The sequence below is a fragment of the Lutjanus erythropterus genome, chromosome 19, assembly GCF_056507025.1.
Source record: "Lutjanus erythropterus isolate fLutEry1 chromosome 19, fLutEry1.hap2, whole genome shotgun sequence".
In the NCBI taxonomy this organism is placed as follows: domain Eukaryota; kingdom Metazoa; phylum Chordata; class Actinopteri; order Lutjaniformes; family Lutjanidae; genus Lutjanus; species Lutjanus erythropterus.
The window spans coordinates 11,167,399-11,185,966 of NC_139335.1; the positions used below are offsets into that span (position 1 = coordinate 11,167,399).

Below are 18,568 nucleotides of genomic sequence, written 5' to 3' on the forward strand. Positions count from 1 at the left end.
GTTCAGACTGATGACTTTTTGTGAGTATACACTTATTCTGAATTTGATGCTTGCAACATGTTTTATTTTAAAAAAAAAAAGGCAGGAAAGGAGCAACAAAAGGTCAAAAAACACCTTTTTGGAACATTCAAACCACAAACAGGCTAACTGGTAACAGGTGATAGTATCATGATAGGGTATTAAAAGGGGCATCCTCAAAAGGCTCAGATGTTCACAAACATGGATGAGGTGAGATTTACCACTTTGTTAAAAGCTGTGGGCAAATAGAATGTCTGTCAACTCAAAACTGCATGGGATTTATGGATTTCCCCATCTACAATCCATAATATCATTAAAAGATTCAGAGAAATCTCTGCACTTAAGGAGCAAAGCTGAAAAACAACACTGAATGCCTGTGACCCCTTTGTTGGCACTGCATTAAAACCCCACATAATGGTATAAAGGACACTACATGAGCTTGGAAACACTTTGGAAAACTGTTGTCAGTAAACACAGTTTGTTGTCGCTTCTACAAGTTCGAGTGAAAGCCAAATATCAACAACAACCAGCATGCTGCTGACTTCTCTGAGCCCCGAGCTCATCTGAGATGGACTGACGCAAAATGTAAAGTGTGCTGTAGCCTGACGAGTCCACATATCAGATTTTTGGACACAACATCCCAACTTCTAGCTCCAAACTTTAAAAGGGCTGGTATACCTTTTCTAAATAAAAAGCATGGAAAAACAAACAATTAAGCAGAAATGTTTAGGCTAAAACACAGAAAAGAATTTCATGGTAATGCCCAAAATAAAGATACCACATAACTACAGTCCATATATCTTGAGGTTTTGTTAAATGACAACTTCACAACAATATGAGTTTAAATAACATTTACTTTCTCACATCACACACATACAGAGACAACCATGGCGGTACAGATGAGAGGATAGCAGTTAGAATCAATCGATCAAAATGGATGATGGTCATACAGTACAGCTGCATCTCTTGGTCCATACACAACATGAGCAGTCTGCTGTGGCGCCACTCTTGGTCACGTCAGCTTTCAAACATACGGGCAAACGACAAAAACACGAGAAGCAGCAAATTCATTCAAAACACCAGACCAGAGGCAGGTATGATTAAAGAAAACAAAAGTTCTGGACTCGGGAAAATGATCAAGCTTAACTATTTACACAGCAAATAACACAGAAAAGGTAAATGTAGATGGAAGCCAACACAGGGCAGGATGATATCACAGAAAACACTGTTAAGGCTCAAGTGTAGCTGCATTTCCTAGCAGAAGTCAGAGGTAATGGGTTTTCACAATCAAACTGTCAACCAGATAATTATTAAAAAAAAAAAAAAAAAAAAAGGAAAAACAAGGACAGTCATGTCACTGACCAATCACCTGCCACTAGCTTCCATTAATAACCCCCCTCCCAGACAGACTCAGCTCCCACCATTACTGGAAAACATGGGCTGCGTCCATCACTCCAGCTGTCATCCACATGTCTAGAGAGGCAAATTCAGTCCAGCCTCTCACTGAGGAGAGATGGTTGAAGTTCCCGTATTCACCATCTGCTGGCAGCTTGAGAGATGGCACACGGCACATATCTGCCACCCCGCCCACCCAACTCAACCATTGAGGTGTGGTGTTTGGACTTTTACACATTCAAAATTTGACACATATCTCACATAAACACAGAAAATATTCAACTCATGGACATATGAGTGAAAGGAGACTTGAAAATGGCATCTTACAGAGGTGAGAAAAGATTAGGATCGTGACCTGTGCCCTCCAAGTGCATCACTCAACAACCAGTGTAGAGAACAGACTCCGTAAACAAACTGGAGGGTGTGGATCAAAAGACAAACGACGTGGAACAGCTGAAGCTTGACAAAACATGCCAGACTGGTAAAAAGCTTCACCGGCAGGTACATACAGCTGTCATTGGTGGATGGAAAGCTGAATGATAACCAACGAGAAGAGGCCTGATCCAGAAATAGAGTCAGAGAGCAAAATATACAACCCTGTGGAAGAAAGGGGGAAAACAAAAACTACCAAAACACAAAAACACCACCTCATTACACAAACTACTGAACTTTTTACATGGAATTAAGAAGGCCGTTTAAAAAAAGTACAGCCTTCAAAGTAAAGCTTGTTTTTATACTATGCAAGTCCCTTTGCCTGAAATTGTGGACAGCATCACTTTAGTGAGATGTCAAACATAAAAAAAGCAACCTATGGCTGCCACTGAAAACTGGCCAAACTATCTGTAGCTCTGCTGGTACACCACACTCAACACAGGAATAAAAAAAAAAATGCTTAAGAGAAAAGACTTCATTAGCTAATTAACCATTTTTTCTCACTGTACAAGTTTTTCAACAGGAAATTAAAAGTCAAATTAAAAAAAGGGAAAGTAAAAATTTAAATTTACCAACACACTAAAATCATATATACACACACACACACACACACACACACACAAACAGAAAAAAACAACCACCAAGAATTCCCATAGAGTGACACAACTGTCCAGATAGCAACAGGCTGCACTCCCCAGCACCCTCCAGGGGTCACTCACAGGAGTACACAGGAGACAAATCCAAAGACCACCATGCTCAAGTTCATTGGAGGAGACCCGAGGAGATGCCATTGTGTCCTGGCTGTTGAATGGCTACTCATACAGCAAGAAGCATTCAGCTGCTTTTAGAAAATACGCTTTCGCTTAAGGTACGAGTCTGCATAATGGCCACCGAGGCCCTGGGAATGCTGGCCCACGTAGCTGCCCTCGGGGCTCGGCTCTGGAGATGGGATGAGCCGGGAGAACACGCGCTTGTGGCTGCCAATGGGAGTCTATGATTGGTAAAAGATAAACGAAATTAGGCTTGGTCTAAAAGCAAACACGTTTAAAAGAAGTTAAGACAAGAAAGTGTAACTTGCCTTCACGGCATTCCCTAGGCCTGGGGGGTAGTTAGCGGTGTGGCTCACAGGAGGCATTCCCACAGCCTGAGGACAAACAACCAACTCTCAGTGACCCAGACTTCTCTTTACTGAGGCCAAGCACTCAGAGCACAACATTAATTATTGAACACGGGCTTATTCTTGGAACATAACCCACCACTTTTTTCTCTCTCACACTGCTACATTGATGTTCTAGCACTGACAAATAATCAATAGTTTGAAACCAAAACAGTGCTAAATTTCAACAAGGAAAAAAAAAAGAAAGTCCAAATCAATCCAAAGCTCGAGGCTTACCCTGTTGAGCTGGGTGGTGGGGAGGCTGCCGTTACTAGAAGTCTCAGGCCCTGAGCTGAAGTAGGACAGGGGTGGGCTGGGTGGATAACTGTAGTGGGAAAACCGCTCACTGTAGTCGGGGTGACGAGAGAGCTGCAGAGGGAATCGCACAAGTTCACAACGGTGTTGCAGCAGGACATGTCATTTAATAACATTAAAAATGTGCTCATACAGTTGACATGACTGGAATGGTGAACGCTACCTGCTGACCAAATCCTGCCAAGGCCCCATGATCAAGGTTCTCCTGCTGTTCATACAAGTGAGCCAGGGAATCCTGAGGACAAACACCAGATTATGTCATACATCCTGCTGGATGAGCAGCCACACACTACGTTGAAAATTCACCATGATATTAAGGCTGGGCAATATGGACAAAATCTAATGCACAGTTTCTGCAGATTTCAAGCTAAATTTACCATCTTCTTGAGACCGTTATGAATGCAACATGGTGTTACGGCAGCTTTATGTTTTTCAGACTCCCCACAGTGATAGATTATCAATGTATTGACTCCTCATCATCTGATCTGATCCTATTAGTTACTCTAACCTGCAGCTTAAAGTTCTGCAATGTATCTGGGAGACCTCCAGTTTAAGGTTATTTTCACTGTCCTTAGGCTAATCTTAGCTAGTTAGCAGCTACAAGTCAGGCTCTCACAGTCTGGACTAACTCTGCTGTGAAGAGTATAAAGAAACACTTAAGTAATGTTACATGAACAGGCACTTTTTATTTCTCTTCTGCTCTTCTGTGATAGCAAAAAACACTCAGGCTAGATTGTGTGGATTAGCTAAGATTGTTTTATACTTAATAGTTACTCAAAGGCTGAGTGTTATGGGGCTTGCCTGAGTTAACTAACTAGCCCTTTCACCTTACTTTACAGTAATGCAGCCTTTAAAACCAGGAAAAGACAACCCTTACACTATATCACAATATAAAGCTATCCAGAATCCATGGCAATATCTAGTCTCATATTGATCTGTCACCCAGCCATACATGACATTATCTAGAAAAACCATATACTAAAGTCAAAAGAGTCATAGGTTTTAAAATCTGTAGTCTTTCAATGGTGGCAGCAGTGGAAAGCTGGTGTTACCTGGTGTAGAGGAGGATATTCTGGGCTGTAGGAGTCCTGGTAACGCAGGTTGTAATTGGGCTGTATGCTTTGATGCGTGTGCTGGTTGGACACATTACTTAGTGTTGGCCTCTTCCTATAGGGGTGAGGTCTGCAGCTTCCTCCTGAGTCAGGGATAGCAGACAGACATTATATGCTAGAATATAACTGAGCTGAAGCACCAAACAAAGTCAGACTGCTAAGCAGGAAAATAAGAACCACACAGAGCAAAAAAAAAAAAAAAAAGCACCTCACCTGAGGGAAAAACATTGTTGACATTGAGGAAGGCACTCTGGGGAAGGTTCACATCTTTGGGAGGATCTCCTAGTATGGATACCTGACAGGAGGGGAAAACAAAGGGTGATTCATTTTTGCCAGAGGAAAAAATAACACATTTATACTTGGGTAGAAAGCTGGACAAGAGCACAAGAGGCAGCAAGCATATTATGGAAAGTACTTGGGAACTCACCCCTTGTGCTGTGAGGCCATCTGCCCCCATCATGCCACCCATCAGGGGCATGGAGATGCCCTGCAGGGTGGGAGAGGAAGTCTGGGGGAAGGTGCACGCTGCTGTGGGGGACTCCTGCTCCCTTGCCAGAGCTCTGCCAAGTGGCATTGGCTTCAGGGGGTTTAGAGGATCTGTCTGAAGACTGAGTCCTGGGACTACACCACCTAGAGAATTAGATACAGGCAGTACTGTAATCTTTAATCTGTTTGGCTACCACTGCATTTTTTTTCATATAACAATCAGTGAGTTACAATCGACTTAACTTAAAACTAGACATGTAAACACATCTTATCACATACATCTCAAAATCTTAGAGCTATGGAGTTCTACTATACAATATTAAAGGAACAATATGTAGCAGTTGCACATGTAAAAATGAGAACTGCAGTCTAAATAGTGAGCAGGAACTACAGACTGTATATTAAGTAAGTTTAAATGTGAAGTTTTTTTAATATTATAACAATTATTGAAGCCAGTTGTTCCTCCAGCCCACTCCTCCCCAGACTCGGGGAAGTTCAGTCAGGCTGCAGGAACACTGCAAGAGTACAACGAGCAAAATGTCAAAAATTAACAAGTGAAGTTCATCAGCGGTTTATAACTGTCAGTTGTCTGTCAATGTCAAGTTAAGCCTGTTATCCTGAAAACAAAAGCGCACTGCTCTGAAAATAAACACTCTAGTAGGGAATGACAGGCATCCACTGAACTCCAACTACAGTCTGCATTAACAAATGGCTTAATTTAACAGTTGTAAGTATCTATGTCTTCTACAAGATAATTAATGATTTCTTATGACTCATAAACAGACACTCACTTTCCATTGATTTGAATTGTAATTAATGTGAAACTGGGAAAGGAAAACAATTATTCTGGCTCAGATTTGAAATTTCAAAAGGAGGATACAATGGCTGTAGAGCCGTTTTCAGAGAAGTGAGCATTTCAACTTGACATGTTTCCTTGGCCTATGATGATATAATGGTCATGATTTATTACAGTAAGTATAATACAGATTTCTCCTTTAAGACTTCTATCATCGTGACCAAAGTACAGAGGAGGAACCACGAGCAACAGGCAAAGAGGAATACAGATGTTTTGCCTCATAAATGAAGCAAAAACATGCAGTTTGTGGCTCAAGGAGCTACGGCTGGACTCGGCGGATGCCAAACCTTGGGGCAGGTCTCCAAGCAGATGGACTCCCTGCTGGACAGGCAGAGCAGCCAGAGGATTCTCCCCGATGAGTCCTGCCTGCTGGCCAAAGGAGAGAGCAGAGTTCAGTGTCACAAGAGGGTCACACAGCCTCGCTACGACACTCGTGTGGTGAAAAGCTGCCGAACTGCACGAGCACACTTAATTAGCGCCGAGGCTTACTCACCGCATGTGAAATTATGTCCTTACAGAATGGGTGTTTACACTTTTTGTGCACAATGGAGGAGTACACCTACCACATCACTCAGCACCACTCGAAAGTACACCCCACACAAACACAAAAACAAACCTCACACTTTCCTAGCGAGAGCTTACCTACCCAGGAACTGTGTTTTCTATCATCAACACATAAAAAGAGCAAGACCCATCTAGCTTCACCACCACCTCACACACTGATAGCCAAACACAAACACCCCAATCACTCACACAAGGCACTAGAGGGGTTTCTTTATTGTGCAGCACCTGAGCCCACAGAAGATGATTTCCCAAAAAGGCCTGCTAATGGTTAAGAGACAAAGAGCAAAGAGTGGGGGAAAGTGTGTATGAGTAGTAGAGGATGAATCAAAACAGGCTGAGCAGCAAGGAGGCAGAGGTGTGGTGGTAGTACCTGCTGGGCCTTGGCCTGGTTCTGAAGGAGCATCTGGAGGAGGGCAGCGGAAAGGGCGGGGTTGGCCAGCAGGGGCATGGTGGGAGCTGCCCCTAGGAGGCCTGCACACAAAGAGAACATCGGGATCCTTAGCACCACAACAAACGTTAAATTATCCATTGATTAAAAGCTCATTGAGATCTTCCCACCTTGTTTGTGTCCCTGTGACAGCGGGTTGAGCAGCATCTTGAGAGTGGCGGGGTTATTGAGGCCCGTCAGTATCTGCATGGCTGTGGGGTCTGGGAGGAGACCTTTACCCCTGTTCACAGCCTGGATGGGAGGGGTCACAGGACAGGCGGTCAGCACAAGAGCAACAGGAAACTTATTGGTCATTTTGGATGTGTGAATACTAAGGGTGGATTGGTATGTGTTTTTGTCCTGAACCATTCAGTGCAGTTGGATTATATGAGACAGATTCAGTCACAGGGCGTGCCGAACAGAGTCAGTCAAAATCGTCCATCTACTACTCGCACACATGGTTTTACCCAGAGCGTTTTGGCAGTGCATCAACTGGTGTATAATGCCTGTAGTATGCCATTTAGCTTGGCCAAATCAGTCAAGCTCATTCAGGCCCAATTCTAATCCAAGCCCTCTACACTCTCACTCTGAGTGTCACCCCATAAAGCCCTAAACCCTCCATAGACATCTAGTCAACTTAGGGCGAGTGGCTGCAGGGGCTCCAAATGCTATAAATAGGAATGGGACAGCACTTTGTGACACACTGGTGAAATCTTTTAGAACACATCTAAAAAATAATGTTTCTACCACACACTTTATCACCAATGGGTATCTTTATTGTTTAATGTTCACTTAACTTTGTTTGTATTATTCATATTTTCTCAGTTGTAAAAGGTTTTGATCACAGTCAACCATGTAAAACAGCCACTTCATTTTTGTTGTACAGTTGTAATTGCTCCTCCAATACTTCAAGGCCTCCCCTGGGTTTAATGTTACAACACTATCAACTATGAGTAATTTCCTCAAGCAAAGTCTGCAGAAATGCAAACTTGCGGAAAGTGTGCACAAAGGTTCAAAACGTCAGAGAGAGAGAGAGAGAGAGAGAGAGAGCCCTTGTGGACTTCATGATTTGACAGTCTGACAGCCCTAAGCCCTCACAGACTTACCCAGTGGGAACACACCTCAAAGTCTGAGTCTGTGAGGGTAAACATCTTGGAACTGGACCCAAGACTGTGTGGAGTCGCACTCGTGGCTATGAAGGGTCACTTAAATAAGTAGGGAGGGTATAAATACACAGGCGAGCTTAAGGGTGCCCTCGGCTTACTTGGACAGGAACATTCATTATGATGGATATTGTAATTAAAAAATTAAATATTTAAAAAGCAATCTTATACACAGCATTGGCAAAGATGAAGGTGGCAATGACATGGCACACTAATTACATTCATGGTAAGCTTGTGAAAGGAAAAATTAATTGAATTGATAAAAACTTGCTCCCACAAGCCTTTAGCCACATATCTTTTTTGTTAAACACTTTTTCATAATGTCATTCTGTCATGTGCACATGAAAACAGTCTGATGAACTGTCTGTTTGAGGTATAGTAATTGATTACTTATCCCTTGGAAATAAATGTATATAACTAACTTTTTTTTTTTAGTAATGTTGCATTTCCTCAATCTAAGACACAAGAGAGGTGCTGTACCTGAGAGGAATGCGTTTGTAAGCCTGCGTTGAGGCCGACTATGCTGGAGGGCTTCATACTGCACTCGCCCTTCAGGCTGACTGGTTTGGAATGACAATCAAAGCAATGGACCCTCCATGCAAACGTACAAACTGAGTGAAAGTGGGTAGGGGGAGGGCGTAGGGGGCCCGATTGTCTGTTTTCACTGTAACTAACCGGTAGCAGTGACACTATGGCTCAATTCCAAAGATTAGTGTGAAACTGTGCATCGACATTGTTCAACTGAAGTCGAGTTTTGTCTGTGAAAGCACGTCAAACACATTATTTATGATAGCATCACCTAAATGTGTTGCTTGATATGAAAACAGAGTGGAAAGTGAGCCTTTCTTCCCAGCGTTCAGACAGCCTCTCACTGCAGATTCAAACAAAAGCAATAAATAATGCTACACCAGTGTTTCTCTGTGGATATGTGACCTGACTAAAGAATGCAGGATTTGAGCATCTGGTCAAAGTGCCTGAACTCATCTACACACTTCACATACACATGTGAAACCCCTTTTACACTGGACAAAAAACCCACTAACATCTGGCTTTTGTCTTCAATGGCAAAAGTGGACAATGGGCATTCAGTCTCGGGTCAAATGACTCTGCAGTGGTCACGGGTATTTGTCCACTCCATCTCAGATCAGAAGCGGCAGCAATGAAGGTTGTTGTCGCCATCTGTGACGACTGTGATTCATTTGCTCCTTGGCTGGACTTTATTCACCAGCACAGTGGAGTTCACACCCGCTTGAACTTGTGCATTTTACTGATACATGCTCATCTTAAGTTGACCATCTGAATGGTGGATAAACATCCTATTTCCTATAAATTCTTCATCATAAATGTCCTCAGCTCTTTTATCATAAAGACGCACAATCAGGAAATGTTGGGTTTTCATCAGCAGTAACTCGCAACACAACTCCTATCCAGCTGAAAGCGAACAAGAAACTGCAACATAAAGCAGATACCTGAAAGTACAAACACGAACACAGGAGAAAAACTAAACTTCAAACCACAGAGATTCGATAAGAAGCTACAAAAGAGCTCAGAGCTGAACACAAACTTTTAAAAATGCTTCTTTTTCTCCTCTCCAGCACACACAAGCAGAGTCTCAGCTTTCCAGCACACATCAGAAAAAAACAGAAAGACAAACTTGCCTACTGGTAATGGCAAAAGGCCAATTGCAATTTTTTCCCTGCGTTTAAAAAAGGTGCCTTAACCCACTAATTTTGGTGTAAAACAGTATTATTCTGTTATATTGCTCTGTATAAATGAGAATTATTAACAGGTCAGAGTCTTATGATGGAACATTACTGACATTTGTCATATTCAAAATTTTCCTTGTTGACTATAAGTCAGTATTTCAGTGCCGTAACTGTTACAGTAAGAATTATGGACAATGAGCCACTAATCGCTGTTTAATATTTTAAGACAAATGACAAATGTTCTTTTCAACATTTGTCATCCTTGCTGCACCAATAACATACTGATCCATGATCCTAAAAAACAAAGTATGTACCAATCTGAATTTTGTGTACCGTCACACACCTAGTAATACAGTATATCAGTTTAGCTTAAGTACCATGGTCTGAGCAGCAATCAGAGCAGCCAACATGCTTCTTCCAGGAGGGCCAGGGGCACAGAAGGACACCCTGATGTGCGTCCCACCCAGCAGTCTGCCATCAGTGAGTCGCTGTGCCTCCTCGGCCATGTCAGCGGTGGCAAACTCCAGCACTGCAAACCGCCGAAAACTTCCATCTTGTCCCTGAGCCAGCTGCGGAGAGAGAGAAACACGGCCATTATAATCTCACAAACACACGATTAGCCAAAGTTCTGCTACCAGTAAATACAGAACACACAAGGGCGATCTGGTACATCTGTGGTAGCGCTCTAAAATGCTGCGGCCAAATTTTAAATTAAAAAGAAAAAAAAAAAAAACATTCTGTGGCCCATCCGAACTACTGATCACAACTCTGATCTATATGTGAGACAAAGGCCTTATATTCCCTTTAGATATGTTATTTCATAAAACAATTCAAACTGAACACCTTGTAAACTAAACAACTTTCCACTTTAATTCTTGTCCTTCCAATGTCAACTATGATCAGTTGCTGAGATAAAATATTCTTTCCATTGTTAATGTGAGGGGCCGTCAAATATGGTGTAAAATAAGACAGATCAATGAAGTGAATGACACCTCATTAGCATTATATGACTTTGTTTCATTAGACCTGATTACCTTTCTTAAAATGTAAATACTTAATTGTACATATTTCACAATAATTTCAAACTTTACAAAACTTGACAGTTACAAAATTGAAAATTAAAAACTTGATTTGTGATGACCTCACACTTCCCCCTAAACGTACCAGAATCACTGTTCAAACGAAATTAAAACTGAAGTTGAAAATCTCCCAACAGATAAAAGCCTGTCTGTCAGTGATACAGGGACTCCCCTGACAGGTGGCAGGTGGGCATTTTTGCAGCATTGACAGGTTCGCACATAATTTATTCTTCCAAAACCTAAAAATGAAATGTCAAGTTTTCTGAAAATCTGTTGGATGAAGCAAGAAAAATTACCATAAATAATGAGGACTGGAACTTTCCATTCATGATTGCAATTCATTTAGAGTTTGGCAAACTCCTCAAAGCATTTCATTTCCACTTAGAAATTTCCACAGAAAAGTTCTAGATAAAATCTGTAAACAGATTACTAATGGATAAATATGTGCTGACCGTTTAGCTTTTGAATTTCCTTTTAACACTCTTACTCACCATCAGTCACTAGATGTGGCTTCATTGAAACCTGGTGATGTTAAATCATATTGGATTACCAGGCCAGTGGAAACTAGTGCTGGGAAACTAAACAGTTTCCCGTAAATCATCACATTATCTTTAATCATCACTGCTTTTGCCACGACCCTAAAAAACCCTGGAACCAGCAGAAACGTGCTACTGTGCGTGCCGTGCTAAAAGGACACCCCTCTCTCTCATTCCAGAAAAGCCTGCTGAATGACACCACCTGGGGAAGTCAGGTGGTCATCACCATAGAAACCAGCAATGCTCACTGCTATAGAAACTTTGAGTGGCCGCAGGAAAAATAGGGTAAAGGTGAAAGTTACTGAAAAATGAAATATGGAAAACAATTTTATGGAATGATTCCTGACATCTGAAAGGCCTCGGAGCCACTTCTCCGACTATCAGATAGACATAGCAGCACATAATCTCCAACAACAGCAAAAAGCTCTCAGAAGTTTGGTTATGGCCTTGCACAGCATAAATCAACAGTAGCTACACAAAGAAACCGTGTTTACAAAGAACTGTGACTGCAGCTGGCAGATTGCATTCGGCTTGCAAGTTAAGAAAAATGGGTATAAGGCAGGGCTTCAAATGATCTTTTTTCCTCAGGGTTCTCAACTGTCCTGAATTCTACTTTCAACTGTCACAACCATCGTCTCAAACTGAAGAGCGGTTTTTCCTTTACTACAAATAATAAATATAGTTTAATAACTTTGTTTAAGTAACTCACATCATTTCATTGGCTTATTCTGGTCCTCAATGGGAGTTCTGCTACTTGTTCCTTGCACATGAATAAAACCTTGAAATCACCCTACATGTTTGGCCACAGTGTTACATGTTTCATTATTCTTTTTAGTCACTGGTTGACTCACTGTTTATAGTTGCCTCCCTGCAAATGCAAACCTGTTTCCGATGGGCTTATGGCCACTGAAATTCACATCCACATAATTTGAACATCTCATTGGAAACCGCTGTCCCAGAATTGTTTCACACACACCAAATCATTTTACAGGCCGACACCATGCCATCAAATGTCTCGTTTTGTCTCACCTAAAGTCAAAAATCCACAGAACCCCTACTAAACTGTACTGTACTAAACTCTGAAAGCAAAAAATGATCGCATTTGAAAACCTGACACCATGAAATGTTTGCCATTTTTGTTTTTTAAAAAAAAGATAATTCAGCTCTCCAGTGTTACATTGATTATTCTCAGTCTAAAATGCTACATGGATAATGTATCCTTATGAAATCCTATTACTTTGACATGTAGCTGTGTGTGGTGAATCTGACCTGGCAGAAGACTGGTGTGTGGGTGTCAGCCAGGGCGTTGCGGAGGTCTTGAGCTGTCAGCAGGCTCGGGGGCAGGCGGTCCACGCACAAGCATTTAGAGTGCAGCAGTGGGTATGTGAGGGAGCCCACCTCAGTCCAATGGACGTACAGCATACGGGAGCCCAGCTGCTTTCCCAACAGCTCCGACTTGGCCCTGGCTGCAGAGTCCTTCTTCATGTACTCCACAAAGCCGTAGCCCTTGGAATGCCCGGTGGTGGCGCTGTACACCAGGAAGCAGCGCTCCAAGTTACCAAAGGGTCGCACCAACTCCTCAAACTGCTGCTGGGTGAAAGCACAGGGCAGATTGGCGATGCAAAGCAGAGCGTCTGTCGGCTGCAGCTGCACAGAGATCTCCTTGTCCCGTAGCACATGCTGGTGGAAGTCTTTGATGGCACACTGCGCCTGTTCCCCATTGAGCAGTGTCACAAATGCTGAGGGTGATGGGGGACGGAGGGAGGAAGAGAGACAAACACAATCTGGTGTAAAGTCGGGGAATGACATTTGTTCAGTCAGCATTAAGAGAAAGAGCCCTTTCCACATACAGCAGGTCTCAGGTGGCAAACCTTGGTTGTGACACCGTTTCTCCTTTAGCAGGTCTGATAAAAGACAACGCTGGTGGCACAATGTCACCACGCACTAGCTTTTATGTCACTGCAATATTTCCCTGATTGAGACTACAATGGTTGTCATAGCAGCTGACAAGAATCAAAGGCATTTCATCTGACTGAGCACCATGTTTATAGCTTAAAAAGTCACATCTAGACCTGGAAGACTTAATGTTATTGGCAACCACTTCTAGAATGTCTTACAGCATGACAGATTCTGGTTACAGTGCAGACAGGTTTACTAGACCCCATAGTGTGCTGCTCCATGTCAAGCAAACATCCTCCTGCCCATGTTTCTGAAGAGAAGCAGAAGGGGTGGGGAGTTGTAATTATGTCTGGAAAAATATTTTTACCAGCCAACTAGATTTTGTATGAAAGCCCATTTAAAATTTGACTGGTCTTCTGCCACAACAGTTTGGTAGATACCAGGCATAGTACCCTGAATTTACCATCTGGCTCATCCGATATCTGGCCCGTTATCAAAAGCCACTTTCTGGTGTAATATTACACTCCTAGTCTGTGTGTAAAACATTTTAAATGTTTAGTCTAAGCTGGTGTTCTGTTAGTTCTGATAAACCATCTTTGAGACTTATAATGGCAAGCAGGTCTTTCATGTACTTGGATCTGGTGCAACAATTTACCTGAATTGAGACACTGCTCAGATTTTGGGGCACACAAGGTTGGTTGATTGATTGATTGATTTCCCTTGGAATAATTTAACATGGATTAGTTTGGTCTTTTAATTGTGGCAAATGGTTGTCTTGTACATACAAATTGATGACTTTTTGTTGTAACATTGCAAAATGAGTTGAACCATTTGTCAATGAAACAGCTCAGTAATCTATGTGGGTGTAATGCGATATGCTTACATCAAGCATTTTTTCATATAGACAGTCCTTATAACTCTTGCAACATTTTCCCCACTAAAATTTTAACCAGCAGATTAGTTTCCAACATGGCAGCTACAGAATTTACTTGCAGAAAAACACTCATTGAAAAATCTTGTTAGCTAGCCAGATAACCTTTCTTGCTGACAAACTTTCACAACAGCTTGCTGTCTCTGCCAGAGTTAACACAGTGTTGTACGCTACACAGATTTCAGTCACACCTCCACACAGCTTGAACACAGACCAGCACAAAACAGTTGGGGAACAATCAGCATAATTTACAAATAATATTGGCTGGTAAATATATCAATTTAATTGCCTGACTGGGCAAGTGGTAAAAGAAATAAAATATACTATAATGTTTATTAATACTTATTTTCTGCTCTCTGCTTATCATTATATTAAACAGAATCTTTGGTTTTTTGACTGACAAAATGACATATTTAAAGACATCGCCTTGGACTTTAGAAACTAGGATGGGCATTTATCACTACTTTCCAGGCCCCAGACTTAACAGGACAACAATTAACTTCAGTCTTATTGTTATTTGATAACCACTAATAAATACAATAATTTTTAAAGTAGATTTCTGACTCACTTTACCAATCAGGTTTGGGAATAAAAAACAGTCTCCCAAATGCCGTGTGCACTGTGGGTTTGTTTTGCATGAACCCTGACATCACAAAGGACATGATCCCATTTCAGATCGTTGAGATTTTCAATATAAAACTTGAAGTTATTTCAGTGTGTGTATCAGTACTTTTTGAACTTTCAGCACATTTTAACAATCCTCACTAGTGATTAAATACTGGAGCACTCTGATAATCTAAATGTCTTAACTTAAGGTACAAAGAAATTGAATTTTTTGATGCAGCTGAAATGCCTGCGTAAGATGTTTGTTCAATGTTTTCCTTAGAGTCAAGATCTGTTTCCTTTTTACGAAGAAGCAATTCATCCTTATTTAAACTGTAGCAAACAGTGAACTGCTCTCAATGCAGACAGCCTGGGTTGTTTACAAGCCTATCATGTTCGTTTGTTGTTATTTATAGACTCTGTGGAATATCCTTCACTCATTTAAACTGAACAAGCAATGACCAACACAGTGGACAATGAGACCAACCTGTGCCCTTGTATTTGTCAACAAAGCAGTACTTCAAATCATAGTTTCCCAACAGCTCATGGACCTCCTGTAAATAAGAAAAGACAACAATTACATCCAGACATTTCAATTCATCATCACACAACCCTTTCATTAATATTTGACTTCATACACAAGTTGTTTATTTTGGCAGATTGCTTAATTGTAGATTTTGGTAACCACATAATTAACTAATTAATGCCCACTGGGAAACTCGCAACAAGTGCACCTGTGGGAGGTGAAAGGTGAATAACTGACTCATTGTTGTAGGAGAAATTGTTCTGCGCTGCTTTTTGCCGGTCACAAACGAATGGTGATGCTGTCTAGCATTTTCTGAAACGTTTTGTCCCCACACCTTCCACCTTTTGTTATATTGCAACTCACATCTCGAACTCCCATTACTCGCCCCCCCTCCCCGTTGTGAACAATGGTACCGCCCGCAGGCCCAACGCTCCCCACGAGTCAGGCACGTTCCAAAAAATGTGGCATCATGAGTAAATCACTGTCCGGTTGATACAACCAAACGCCAGCTTACACAACAGATGGGCTTATGAAAAAGTTCCAGTGCACCTGCAATCCGCATGTAGAGAATATCATCAGCGAGAATGTGGCTGAGCAGCTTGAATAGTGAAAAAACACGAATATCAAAAGGGACCAGATTGTTACCTTCGAGGCCGGACTCGCAGGTCATACAGGCCACAGATGACCATTATTGACAGTTATCTGACCACCTGGCAGCTAACCTACACCGTGTTTGTCGGCGAATCACACAAATTAAAACACCATACTAGAACTAATGGTGTTCGGTGGCTGGTAACGAACTGTAAGTTTAGTTAAACTAGTTGTAAATAAATTCAGAAAAAGCAAAACGCTGCATCAACCAAAGTTAAAGACAGCTAACGAGTTAAATGGCTAGCAGGCTAACATAGGTAGCATGGCAGGCATATTGGAGCTAGGCTAAGTTTAGCCAAACGACCCCCATCAATCAGTCAATCAATCAATCATCCAACAAGTTCGACCGATTAGTACTTCTCATTCATACCTGATTGCTAACGTCAGAGGGCAGATTCTTTATGATAATTTTTCTACGGTTGTAAAACTCCCGGCGAGTTCTCTCTAAGCGGCTCTCTATCTCTTCGGGGCTCAGAGATGTCAAGTCCTCGTCGACCCTCCGCTGACACTCGCGTTCCGATGTCGAGTCCTCTTCGCCGGGTTCGAGTTCGGGATGCCGACGGTCTCCAGGCATCCAGTTTTCGTGATCCGTACCGAGGTCGTAATTTTCATGAAGCGGACGAGAGACGAAACTGAGTCCTGTGTCTGTGCTTTCATCTCTGGCAGCTGCGCTAACAGACACGGCGGCCGCCATCACTCAGTTTGGTGGAAGTTTTATCGGTCTGGAAAACTCACCCCGATTTGAGCAGTTTAAACAATACACACATGGCCCCAGCGCGGCTTCTCATTGGACGAGAGGGGGACGCATTCTCCATGGCTACGACGTAACGGATGATGGGGGCGGAGCTACGGCTGTTGTTTGTGTTCTGCGGTCTCGTCTAGAAGGGAACCCTAGATTCATGATACTCTCGCGAGATTTGTACGCAGTGTTTCTTCTTGGTGCACCTTGCACAAAGAATTATTGTTTTACAGTGTGACAACACCGTGGATAAAATCTGGTACAGATAAAACTTTGTTAGATTTAGGAAAAGATCAGGAATTTGGTTAAAATGATCACTCTCGCGATATCTTTCGTGGGTCTGGGGTTCTCTTCTAGACAAGACTGTATTCTGCTCAAAACTACATTTTAAATGCTGCTGCAGATTTCTCAGTATAGGCCATAAAACTAATTGTGAGGAATTTTAAACACAATCCCGTCAACATATTTAACATACAAGACAAATTAAACTGGTTAAAGAACCATCATAGCAAATTGTTAACATATTACTTCTCAAAACATTAGGTATGTGATTGTCTAGAGTTGCAATGTTCAATCAGTTAATCAATTATTAACTGACTACTAGTAATCACAAACTATTTTGACAATCGATTCATCATTTTAAGTTATTTATTTAAGAAAAATGTCAGTTTTCTGATTTCAGCTTCTCCAATGTGAATATTTTCTGGTTTATTTACTCCTCCATGAGAGTAAACCGAATATCTTTGGGTTATAGACAAAACAAGACATTTGAGGAAGTCACTGTGGGCTTTGGGAAACAGTGATCGTAAAAATTCACAATTTTCTGACATTTTCTGGACCAAACAGCGAATCAATTAAACAGGAAAATAATCGAAAGATTGATCAGTAATTAAAATAATCATTATTTGCAGCCCTAATAATTTCATCTGAAAAAAGACAAGAGCTCAATCTTATTTTAGGAAATTTCAGTTAATTTCCATATTGTGTAAAATGCAAATAGACAGAGGACATGAGGAAATCTGTGTCTGCTGAGTCTGTGTCTGTCTCCTTCGAAATGAATGTCAGAGTGCCCCTACCTCCAATAGTGTGCAGTACTTTAAATTAGGAACCATGGCAAACATGAACTCAATCAATAAATAGTTCCTCCAAATTACAATCTTACAATTTCATTTAGCAGTTTCATCTATTAAAACTGCACCGGCAGAAGTGAATGGTTTTGACTGGGGTCCCTCAGGACCCTAATACATTGGTATTTTTAAAAAGCACTAATTAAAAAGGAAAATTACATGAAGTCTGTAGGATCAAACTGGAGTCATGAAAAATTATAATAATAGAATAAAGCACCTGTAAGAGATGATAAAAAGTACACCTCTAGGGTCTGCAGGTACCCCACTCAGTAGGATTAAAGTTAATTAGATTTCAGCCCAGTAAAAAAAAAAAAAAGGTTAAAATCAATGTTTTAATTTTAATTTCAGCCATATGCTGCAAGCTGCCCTGCATTTCTGTTGGATCAGATACAAAATTTTGGATTATAAAGAGATCTTCAAGGTCAGAAGCTGCTGATGCTTCATGGCCAAACACCATCCAGATACAATATGGCCATGAATGCTGCTTGTTTATTGCTTATTGAAGAGTGTCAGCTAGGAGATTGTCAGTCTTCTGTTCCCACAAAGTATGCAGAGTCTCAGCTAATGACAGCAACACTCTCGACTATTCCTTAGTACTGGGCAGGTCCAGTGATAGATTCCTCAAATTAGCCTGGTCCTTTAGGCATTTGCCTTCAAACACATGGTAAGACACATGCAGCTTGTCTAATTTGTCATACAATATCAGAGAAGCAGTGTTCTTGTTGATTTTGATCTGCTCTTGCAGGTGCATTATTACCAGTTACTGGACTGGTGTGGTGCAGTCAGTGGAACTTAATTTTCATTTGCACTTCCTTTACTGGCAAGTGGCACATGATCAGGCTCCTGA

General features: G+C 41.5%; 1 protein-coding gene across 4 annotated transcripts; it reads right to left on the reverse strand.

Moving 5' to 3' along the window:
- Positions 1 to 858: 858 nt before the first annotated feature.
- On the reverse strand, positions 859 to 16,610 carry raver1 (ribonucleoprotein, PTB-binding 1). Of its 4 annotated transcripts, none has more exons than XM_084744348.1 (15): positions 16,226 to 16,610; positions 15,166 to 15,232; positions 12,515 to 12,984; positions 10,008 to 10,199; positions 6,893 to 7,013; positions 6,705 to 6,805; positions 6,524 to 6,595; positions 6,058 to 6,136; positions 4,856 to 5,058; positions 4,642 to 4,723; positions 4,369 to 4,511; positions 3,480 to 3,551; positions 3,239 to 3,370; positions 2,924 to 2,989; positions 859 to 2,836 (listed from the first exon to the last, which is right to left on the reverse strand). In XM_084744348.1, exons 1-15 carry the CDS (start codon positions 16,547 to 16,549, stop codon positions 2,690 to 2,692), a joined length of 2,271 nt encoding a protein of 756 aa, XP_084600474.1. In that variant the 5' UTR covers positions 16,550 to 16,610; the 3' UTR covers positions 859 to 2,689. The 4 variants fall into 4 exon arrangements, with proteins under 4 accessions (XP_084600474.1, XP_084600475.1, XP_084600477.1 ...); XM_084744349.1 differs by having other exon boundaries at positions 6,560 to 6,595; positions 16,226 to 16,609; XM_084744351.1 differs by lacking the exon at positions 6,524 to 6,595 and having other exon boundaries at positions 16,226 to 16,609.
- Positions 16,611 to 18,568: the final 1,958 nt, after the last annotated feature.